The 11,065-nt window shown below is 37.4% G+C and overlaps 1 protein-coding gene across 1 annotated transcript; it reads left to right on the top strand.

The window, feature by feature from the left end:
- Window positions 1-6,849: 6,849 nt before the first annotated feature.
- On the top strand, window positions 6,850-10,713 carry LOC123711033 (serine protease inhibitor Kazal-type 1-like). The gene is made up of 3 exons (XM_045663424.1): window positions 6,850-6,937; window positions 10,274-10,469; window positions 10,618-10,713. Exons 1-3 carry the CDS (start codon window positions 6,925-6,927, stop codon window positions 10,670-10,672), a joined length of 264 nt encoding a protein of 87 aa, XP_045519380.1. The 5' UTR covers window positions 6,850-6,924; the 3' UTR covers window positions 10,673-10,713.
- Window positions 10,714-11,065: the final 352 nt, after the last annotated feature.

An 11,065-nucleotide genomic window follows, 5' to 3' on the forward strand; every position in this document is an offset into this window, starting at 1 on the left:
CAAGTTGAAATCTGAGTATAAAGAGTCATAGCGGCATTGGAAAATGTGTTTCTTGTGTCTGATAAATAAGTTCTTATAAATACAAACAATTTAATGTACACAAAATTACATAAACATGATGATACATACTGTGAATACTGAAGTATTCACGCTCATAGCAAACCCCTTTGCCACCCCAAACGGCAGCGGCGCTTAACACAAAAACGCAATCGACTGGAGAATTTCTTACTATAACTTTGATCAGCGGGGAAGTAATAAGTGAATTGGCTCTCATATCTTCAAAGGCTTTTGCGGGCTCTGCGTGTGAGGTATTAAATGGTTCCGTTAATAGCTTAATCCATGCGGTGTGGGTAATTGTGCTCGAGTTCGTGTTATGTGGTAATCGTTTCTGACTGCCTTATTTGCTTTGAAACGTTATATTTAGCATATCGAGGCACGTTAAGTTGAGGATTGGATTAAATTCTGCAACCAACGTACTAGAATAAATTTTGTGGTAATTAACGTTTTAGAATTTATGCATAGACTGTCCGTGATGAGGGTCTGTGGGTTGTTTAAGAATAGACAGATAACACTTTATTAAAACTAGTCTAGTCCTATTAGCTGGATGGAATGATAAACATGAAATAGGCTTATTCTAGTAATTTTTGTAGCTATCTTCTTAACATAAATTATTACAATTAGAGTCACTTGAGTGCGCTCAGCTCGTAAATAAATATAAGCACATGATTTAAAGACAGAATACTCAATATATAGCGTGGTTCAAGGAAGGTTTATGTATAATATGTTTCCCAGTTACTCTGTAATTCTACTTTTCTATATTAAAGATATCATGGACTGCGAAGTAGACCAATATCTCAATCTTAGCCCAACTCCGCATTCGGACTCGCCTGTCTATCAAATGCCGACAATGAATTATATCATATCGGCCATACAATGCTCAGAGCCGATGAGAACTTGAAGAAACTGATCGGGTTGATAACGCAGCAGGCAAAACTGTAACTGTAATAAGCGAGGTGCTAGAAAGAAACCGCTCCAGGTGATTCACAATATTAATTTCTATTTTATTCTATTTACATGAGCGAACCGCGCTAAATTTATGTATACTGGTTGTATTTAAACTGAATTCATAAATTCATTGTTGATAAAACAGTGATATGGATTTAAAAGAATAATTGAAAGTAAAGATGGAATGGGTGACATGGTAAGAAAGGAAAGGGAATAATAGATAACGAAGTTAGACTCGAGAGATGGGAAGACAAACGTTTACGTTTCGTCCCATCATGTCCCCAACGTAAACAAAAAGTTTACATTTGGGACATCTAGGGTCCGATCATAACTGCGACATTAGTGGTACAAACTGTTAACCAGCTGTAGCGATAAATTTGAAAGGTTGATCAAAACCTCCATAGTGTGCAATTGGTGTATCGTGAATGACCCGCCTATGTATTCTAATCTTGCTTTATAATAGCAATAGCTCTTCTATTTAGTCTGTTGACCACGTACTTCGTCAGTCTTTGTTATTTCTTTGTCGATATCTATGAGCCGACAGAGTACAAACTCTGCCCACAAGGGCGAAGCCCTTCTTTACAAAGCATCATCCATCCCCTCCATCCCCATCTTCGGATTACTTACTTTTGACCGCCTAATCAGCTGTTCAAAAGTAACAGCAGTTGTAGCAGCAGCTCCCTCGGGCATCACGTATATTATTATTAACTTGACTTTTTATATTTGCTGGACAGTGTTGGCCTAGTGGCTTCAACGTGCCGACTTTCATCCCTGAGGTCGTAAGTTCGATTCCCGGCTATGCACCAATGGATTTTCTTGCTATGTGCTCATTTAACACTCGTTCGAACGGTGAAGGAAAACATCGTGAGGAAACCGGCTTGGCGTAGACCCAAAAAGTCGACGGCGTGCGTCAGGCACAGAAGGCTGATCACCTACTTGCCTAATTGATTAACAAATGATCTTGAAACAGATACAGATATCTGAGGCCTAGACCTGAAAAGGTTGTAGCGCCATTGATTTTTTATTCTTTATGATACCGCCGCCCATAGACACTCACATTGCCAGAAGGCTTGTAAGCGCTGCCGACCTTTTAAGAATTTTTACGGTCTTTTCTTTCCCTAAGTCGAATTGGTTCGGAAATACTTCAGTGGGCAGTTGGTTCCACATAGTGGTGGTGCGCGGCAAAAATTTCCTTAAGAATCGCTTAGTTGTGGACGGATGTCAAGGGAAATCGCATGTTTCTTCGTTGAAGGGAATTGCTAGTGCTCTGTTGGCTATCATTAAGTGTCCGTCTATGGCAATGACATTCTGTGGAGGTATCTATGACTCCAGCAGGTATTATAGACTAAGTCTAAGTAAAACAGGGTTTAACTTATTTTACATTTATGAAAATCAACTCAACGCCTATTCCTGAGTGGTTTCAAATATTTGAAGGAAAGTAATATCCTGTTGAATCATAAATCATTTCTTCGCTCATAAATGTGCAATGTTTACACGCGACTGGTATTGTATGACGTAATTTAGAAGATTTAGGAAGGAATCCTTTTAATAGCAATAGCCTAAAAAGCGTGCGATTTTCAACGCTGACGTCAAAACCTGGCTTCCACCAATGGATTTTCATTTCATGCACGCAATTAACACTTGCAGCCGTTCGGACACATCGTTAGACTGTGGATTTATATATCAAAATCAATGCATATCAGACATGAAAAGCCTGGCATATTTACAAATAAAAAAAAACGTGAGATCAAAAAGTAAAAAGTAGTCCGTTAAAGAAGATTCAGTATCCATTTTTGTGTATGTGTGTCTGTCCATAGACACTAAATGCCAGAGAGCTCGTGAGTGCGTTACCAGCCATTAATTAAGAATTGGTACGTTTTTTCTTGTTGGTGTATTTATATAGGTATTGTACACCTATATATATATATAATAATTTGAGGATAACAAGGATGCCTTAATGTACTTGCCTATGACTTAAACCAAGCGTAAGCGTGGCGCCTGGCACCGACATTTGACCTGCACAAACTAATCTAAAACATTTTTATACATCACTTGTCGGAAACGTTGTAACGAGGATTTTATTTATATGCCATACTTGTAATGAAAGCACAAATTGTCGAAAAATATAGATCCATTTTTGCATAACAAATGAAAAGCGTTTATTTTAAATAAACAGATTTTTTTTATTAACCAAAGTAGTAGTAATAAATCTAAATTAATAATCGTTATCGTCGATTATTGCCCCTTGCCCCTATGGGTTCAAGCATCCATAGGTAATTTGATTGCTGGCCGTCATTTGTCACGCCGCTGAGACGTCCAGAGAGCTATCGCATTTATTTTGCCAAAAATATAAAATCCTAGCGGACCTGACAGACACAGTCCTGAACATATCTTAAATTAAAAATAATAAAAAAACCATTAAATCGTAATAATATTGTAAACTTTTGTTGAATCCACTTGAATAACAAATTGATTAAAATCGGTCCAGCCGTTCAGGAAAATTTTAATTGCTAAATCGCGCTTACAAGATTTATATATAAACGAGTACTTTGTAATAAATATGCATATTGGAAGTATTATTATAATGGCTTCAGAATCCATGATACAAAGCTCATCTTTTCTCAATTATTATTTAGTCCTGTGATATTAAGGAAGTTATTAAAACGTACATATATATAGGTATATTACTCTGGGAGCAATAAAGATTTACGTTCACAAAAGCAAGTAGCATAACGTAAACTGGTGAAATAACCTGTGACAGAGGTTATTTCACCAGCGCAATCAGTCAATCCCTTCCTAGTGGGAGTGCCATGCTGTTGCCCCCTGGCTTCAGCCAAACGGGCAGGCACGACCGGGGTAGTACCACTGTCTTTCAGAAAACCGGCGTAAAGTGATACAAAAGGTTCGCCTTCTTGTACTCGCGTTTCGTGCGGTGAGAAAGATTCCCGGAGCCCATCCCCCCCCCCTCTACAAGAAATATGAAGGTGCAGAAGAATCAGAATCTACCCCAGGGGGGTACCACACGCGCTTGCGGTGGAGAATCCCCCTCTGGGCGTCCACCACCGGGACACTTAGCACCCGGTGGTGGACGCACAGGCTGCCCTTTGTATTCTGGGGGGGGCAATTCTGCGCTCTTTAAAAAAAAAATCGGTCTCGGGGCAAACGGAGCAAAGCCGTCGCTGACTCTGTCGCTGATGTGGTCCTGCAGGGCATGGAACTTTTTATTCCATTCTCTGCGGTGCCGGTCGGTGGCAAGTCCCAGCCTTGGTTTAGGCGTTCGTGCAAAGAGACTTTGCGCCGTAAGCGTGAATGCTATAAAGCCTGGGCAGAAGCGGCGACATCCTGTGATGCGGCTATCGGCGAACGTAAAAAAGCATACAATTCAGCCTCTAGGTCCTTCAAACGGGAAATCGCTAAGGCAAAGTCAGAGCATATTGCCAGGTTTGGTGAGAAATTGGCCCACCTTCCTTCGGGAACTCGAGCCTTTTGGTCTCTTGCCAAAGCTGTCCAAGGGAATTTCTGTCAGCCCTCTATTCCACCACTGCATAGGGAGGATGACTCACTGGCCCATACTGCAAAAGAGAAGGCCGATCTTCTAGGCTGTCTCTTTGCGTCGAACTCAACTTTGGATGATCAGGGGAAGGAACCACCGACATTATTGCGGTGTGATACTACGATGCCTGAAGTTACATTCCGGCAACGTGCTATCCGTAATCATTTATTTTCCCTGGACATCCATAAGTCGAGCGGGCCTGATGGCATCCCCCCAATTGTGCTGCGTACTCCCTCAACACTGTTCCGAAGTGCTGGAAGACAGCTTTGATACATCCGATCCCTAAAAAAGGCGATCGCTCTGATCCGTCCAACTATCGCCCAATCGCAATAACCTCCTTGTTCTCCAAAGTAATGGAAACCATTATTAACGGCCAGCTCTTGAGGCATCTAGAGGGCAGCCAGCTGATTAGCGATTCTCAGTACAGCTTTCGTCGTGGTCGCTCAGCTGGTGACCTCCTTGTATACCTTACACATAGGTGGGCAGAGGCAATTGAGTCCAAGGGGGAGGCGCTGGCGGTAAGTTTGGACATAGCGAAAGCCTTCGATCGGGTGTGGCACAGAGCACTGCTCTCGAAGCTTCCAGCCTATGGGCTCCCCGAGAAATTATGCAACTGGATTTCCAGCTTTCTCGCTGATCGGAGCATTAAGGTCATCGACGGAGCATGCTCCGACCTTAAACCCGTCAATGCTGGTGTCCCACAAGGCTGTGTCCTATCCCCGATCCTGTTTATTCTGCATATTAATGATATGTTGCAACTTAGCAACCTTCATTGCTATGCGGACGACAGCACTGGGGATACCTTTTACACGGGCCGGGCAGGTATTTCTCGGGCTGTTGTTGATGAGTGCCGGAACAAACTTGTGTCTGAAGTCGAAACTCTTTTACGTGGAGTCTCGGACTGGGGTAGACTAAATCTAGTCCAATTTAACCCCAAGAAGACACAAGTATGCGCGTTTTCCGCTAAAAAAACTCCCTTTGTCGCTACTCCCCTCTTTGAAGGCACTCTCCTTAAAGCCTCAGCTAACATCGGAATATTGGGCGTTGACATATCGAATAACGTCCAGTTTCGCGGTCATTTGGAAGGGAAGGCTAAATTAGCCTCCAAAAAGCTTGGTGTGCTCAGCAAGGCGAGACGGTACTTCACTCCGGGCCACCGCTTGCAACTCTATAAAGGGCAAATTCGGCCCCACATGGAATACTGTTCTCACCTCTGGGCGGGGGCTCCCCAGTACCAGCTCCTTCCACTTGACCGTATTCAACGAAGAGCGGTTCGAATCGTCGACGACCAATCACTTTCCGTGCGGCTTGATCCCTTGGCGTTGCGTAGAGATGTTGGGTCCCTCTGCATCTTCTACCGCATTTACCATGGGGAGTGTTCAGAAGAGTTGTTCGGTCTAATACCCGCAGCTGAGTTTCATTATCGGACGTCAAGGCAAAATACAAAATACCATCCGTATCACCTCGACGTCCGTTGTTCCACAACTGAGCGTTTTCTAAGGCAGTTTTTGCCGCGCACCACCACTATGTGGAACCAGCTGCCCACTGAAGTATTTCCGAACCAATTCGACTTAGGGTCCTTCAAGAAAAGAGCGTACCAATTCTTGAAAGGCCGGCAACGCACTTGCGAGCCTTCTGGCAATGTGAGTGTCCATGGGCGGCGGTATCGCTTCATATCAGGTGAGCCTCTTGCCCGTTTGCCTGCTATTACATAAAAAAAAAAAAAAACGTTTGTGGGCGTTTTTGATAATTTCCCGCAAATTCCTGTACTGAATCCGAGTTTTATTCCCCTTTCAATTTTCATATTATTGTTGCGTTACACCATCATTTTTTTTACTTTACATCTCTGGTATTCAATCCAAAAACAATTTATAATTTTTTCAATCATTATTGTTTAATTTGTAAAACGCAATTAACTTTAAAAGGTCGTATTTGATCTATGGTTCAGACACATTTATGTATTCTGATTTGATATAATTGATATTGATTTGATTGTGTTTGGAATCGAACAGATCTTTCTTGTACGTCATGTGAATAAATTATCAAGGGAAAAAATGGTTAGACAGCTCTTGAAAGTCGATACGAATATGGGTCTGAAAATCAGTAAAACACATACTGCAACACTTGTTGTGTAGTTTGTAATTCCTTAAAAACGAGTTTACATATTAATGTATTGCTTCTGGTTCAACCTTTTGATTGTCAAAGTGGTCTTAATCTTAATTGAAATATGAAAACTTCGAAAAAGATTTACTGCCATATTGTCAAGATAAATCCTTGACGAATTAGCAGATTACAAGTCTATAACCGTTAAATTGAGCGTATTCTTAAAATTACGTTTTTTATTGACACGAGGTGATTTGATCGCTATGTTGGCACTGTGTGCGTATACAATTTTTACTAATATTTTACTACGCAAATAAAGTGTTATATTTACAGAGCTGATATTCGCAACTCCATAATGAATATATATATATATGTATATATATTTTTATGGTCATTATATTCAAGTAGGATATATTAATACTAATATTAGACAACTGAACAGTGATCTTTGGAAGTCCATTGTCAATGTCCATTTATCGAGAGAAGTTATTCGCTGTTGAATTTTTTAGACTTTATGTTATAATTTGGCAAACGTGCTGGAGACTCACCTGATTTTAAGTGATACCGCCAGCCTATGGACACTGGAGGCGGCATCGTGGTACAAGGGAACTAACGCAAGTTATTTATTGTATTATTTGTTAAAAAGGGAAATCTTTCTATACATAGTCTAAAGACATAGAAATTTCTGAGGTTACGAACAAGAATTTATGCATTCCCACTCAAAGAGCCGACTATATCCACTTAAACCTTCGGCTGCACATTGCATACTTATTGGGAATTGCATTCGTAATTTACCAAGTCATATCACATAAAACTGGAATTTCATTGTGACATAATCTATGAAATTAATTTTGACAATTCATATGACGGTAAAAATATTTATTTACAAAACAAGGCACAATTGTATGACGTGAATTTTTATAGTATATTCCTTTAATATATATATAGATTACTTTATACTGTACCAAACAAATCTATAGTGTATACCACATAGGTGGGCGTTGATAAAATTACTAGAAAAGTACCTATATTTTCCTTTATTTGAAATGTGAGTATAATATTTATCATAATAATGTATTAGTCTAGAATCTACTATTATCATGCGGAAGTAGAGCCTTCCGTAAGTGGAAAGCGTTTCCGTCCAGGCCTTGTTCCCACTTCCGGTAGAATTCTATGACGTAAATACTATATTACAAATACCATTATAGCAGGTTACAACTTTAGCTTATAAAGCTTCAGGGAGAATTGTGACACTTTCGCATTTATTATATTGAAGTCTACTGAAATCTTTCTTAGAATCCATATTGTACATTATTGTGTAGTTTCTAATCAATGTGAAAGTCGCAAATACCAGTTTAATATCATAAAAAAATATTATTAAATTCTCATTTATAATGCGAATATCAGTTATATATTAATAATGTAATAAAAACTTATATATATATATATATATATATATATATATATATATCTTGCTTAAAAGCACTCAAAACGAATTATGTAATTAACGTAATAAAAAATTTACATCCGTTAAATACGATTTATTTAAGTTAGATTTATAGTATAAGTAATTATATTATGCACTCTGTATAACCCGCCCTTGAAATGAATTTTTAAACATAAGTGATTTGTTATGTCTGTCGTGAGTAACTTTTTTTGTTAAAGAAGCTTACAGGGGGCCTATCATGAGCTCTTATTGCGAGCCTATTGACAATCTACAACTGAGATGCATCGCTAATTCGTACCATGACATCGAAAAAAAGGACACAGTTTAGCTATCCACGTGACCTTAGCGATAATCAGATTTCGTTCGTTCAATTTGCATGAAGATTCGAACCATGACCGCTCGGCTGAAACGAAATTTGACAGTTGCGTGTTCCAACTATGACAGAATAAGCGATTCTAAACAAAATCTTTTTGTGTCGAACGTGTCCAAATAATAATTGAGAACATATTAAATTCTATATTTTAATAAAACTTGTTAATAAAGTTCAAATAATAAGATGTATAAGATGTATAAGATGATATAGGAAAAAAAATCGTATATTTTGGGGTATTTTTAGTTTAGAATGTGTGATTATAAATATAGAATTTGATTTAGATCAACGACTTTAATTCTTTGAAGATTCAGTGTAACTACAAATAATTGCACAAACTATGTTCAATAATATTTATTTAATTAATTAGGCAGGTTTAACTAAATCATAATTCCCCAATATATTATATTTTATTTTAAACCACCTCCCTCCCGCATGTGTTTCGTGTATTTTACCAAATTCTCTTGCACCTTCTTCAACGATTATTCCGTTTATTAAAATATAGCATAATACCTTCATAAGGATTCTGTATTATAGGTAAATACTGCAAAATAGCCGCCGCCTAGTTCTTCATTTTACAATAAATAAGAATGCTATCAAAAGTATTTATTACAATTAAAATTTTCCTCATATGTTCATGACTTGTATTTTGTTGTTAAAATAAACATAGGTATTTTTCAAATTTATAATAGGTAAATAATAAGATGTCTTCAGGCAATGTTCAATTGGATATAAACATATATTCATATTATCTCTCAATTTAGCCGGTTTGTCAGGTTAAGCTGTAAAAAAATATAATTATTTATATTACATGAATTAATTAATGTATAAACTAATTTTCTATAATTTGAAGGAATTCATTTTTATTGTAGTATATGATATGATTTTCCAGTTATAAGATGATGTAATATTTTTTGCGGAGGGATAGGGATATCGGGAATTCAGGGTATCAGAAATACCTTCCATATAGGTTTTTATTTTTTAGAAAAAAATTGTGATTTATACTTACCGCATCATATTTATAAGTTAAACAATTTGTAAAACTATATTTATAAAACTGAAATTTTGTAAACACCAAGATATTGAAAGCTCCTATCAAAATTTGACGGAAACGTTTAAAAATAATAAGTGTTAACTGTCAAAGCACCAGAAAATTTACGTTTTAAATAAATCAGAAGAATAGTTTTAAATTAAATAAATATATATAAAGGCATAATAGCTTATTGTGATCGATGAATTTTTCAAAATAATTTTATATTTTATTTATTTAGAACCATCTGTCGAAGCAAGTTTGACAGTTAGGTTTCAAAACTTACAAAGAAACCTCAAACAAAATTATCGTTCTTTCATTCGGTCTTGCGATGCAAATACGTTTCAGCTTATAGGATGTCATGGTACGAAAAAATGCTATTGACTTACCTACCTAAATGTACCTAAACTCGACTGCATCGCAACTGGATTGTTTTAAGAAAGTTCATGGTAGGCCCCCTGTGCCACTTTCTTGCCCGGTAAGAGCGTCACTGTCATGGAAATTAGTACTGCCCAGTACATAACAATTTACCAATGAATAATAAATAACTGACAATGATTGTCACTTACTTAACTTGACATTTCAAAATGGCGATGGTAGTACCAATTTCAACCGCCGGCCAACAAAAGTATGTGACACTCCATCTTTTTAATTTGACATAAAAATGTCTTTAAACTATTACTTAAAAGTCTACTTTGCGTTTCAAAGTTATTAATGTACTTATAACTTAAAATATTCATAAAATGTTAACAAAAAATATTTCAGTTCTTCTAATAATCCATGAAGTGTTATCATTTGGGATAATAGACGATTTACCAGTGCTAGATCATCGGGGATGTGATGATTGCTTACGCGTATATGTCCCCGTGTGTGGAACAGATAAAAAGACATACACCAATATTTGTCGTTTGAATTGTTTGAACAGCAAGCGGAATCAATCTGAATGGGTGTTTATTGAAAGGTATTTCTCGGCTTAACCTTTTAATGCTAGGATTAAGTTAATCTATGTGCAAATTAATAAGCTTACTCCACGAAGATCTCAATTATTAGAATCGTTTAGGATATATTGGCAAATAATTAAACTATTTTACTTTTATTTAATTTTTCAGGTATGGACCGTGTAATGAAGTAAGCGTAATACTTAGTGCTCACAAAATAGATTAAATACTTTTCATCCATACTTTTTACTATAATTGTTACTTATACTCCTCTATTATTTATTAAAACTTAATAAGTCTTAACGCAGTGTCCTAACTGCAGTATGCCTTATTCATCAGAGCGTAAAATTTTAATCTAATAGGAGGCAAGCGGGCAGGAGGCTCACCTGATGTTAAGTAATAGCGCCGCCCATGGACACTAACATTACCAGAACCCTCTTTTCTTGAAGGACCCTTAGTCAAATTGGTTCGGAAATACTTCAGTGGGCGAAATAGTGGTGCGTGGCAAAAACTGCCTTAAAACGCTTAGTGGAGTAACTCTAATTAAAACAGAGTAAACTATTTGATATTTGTTTGTATTTTTTAGACAATTAGAGATTTTCTAATCGAGCAAAGATGC

Source organism: Pieris brassicae, chromosome 6 (assembly GCF_905147105.1).
Source record: "Pieris brassicae chromosome 6, ilPieBrab1.1, whole genome shotgun sequence".
Classification (NCBI taxonomy): Eukaryota; Metazoa; Arthropoda; class Insecta; order Lepidoptera; family Pieridae; genus Pieris; species Pieris brassicae.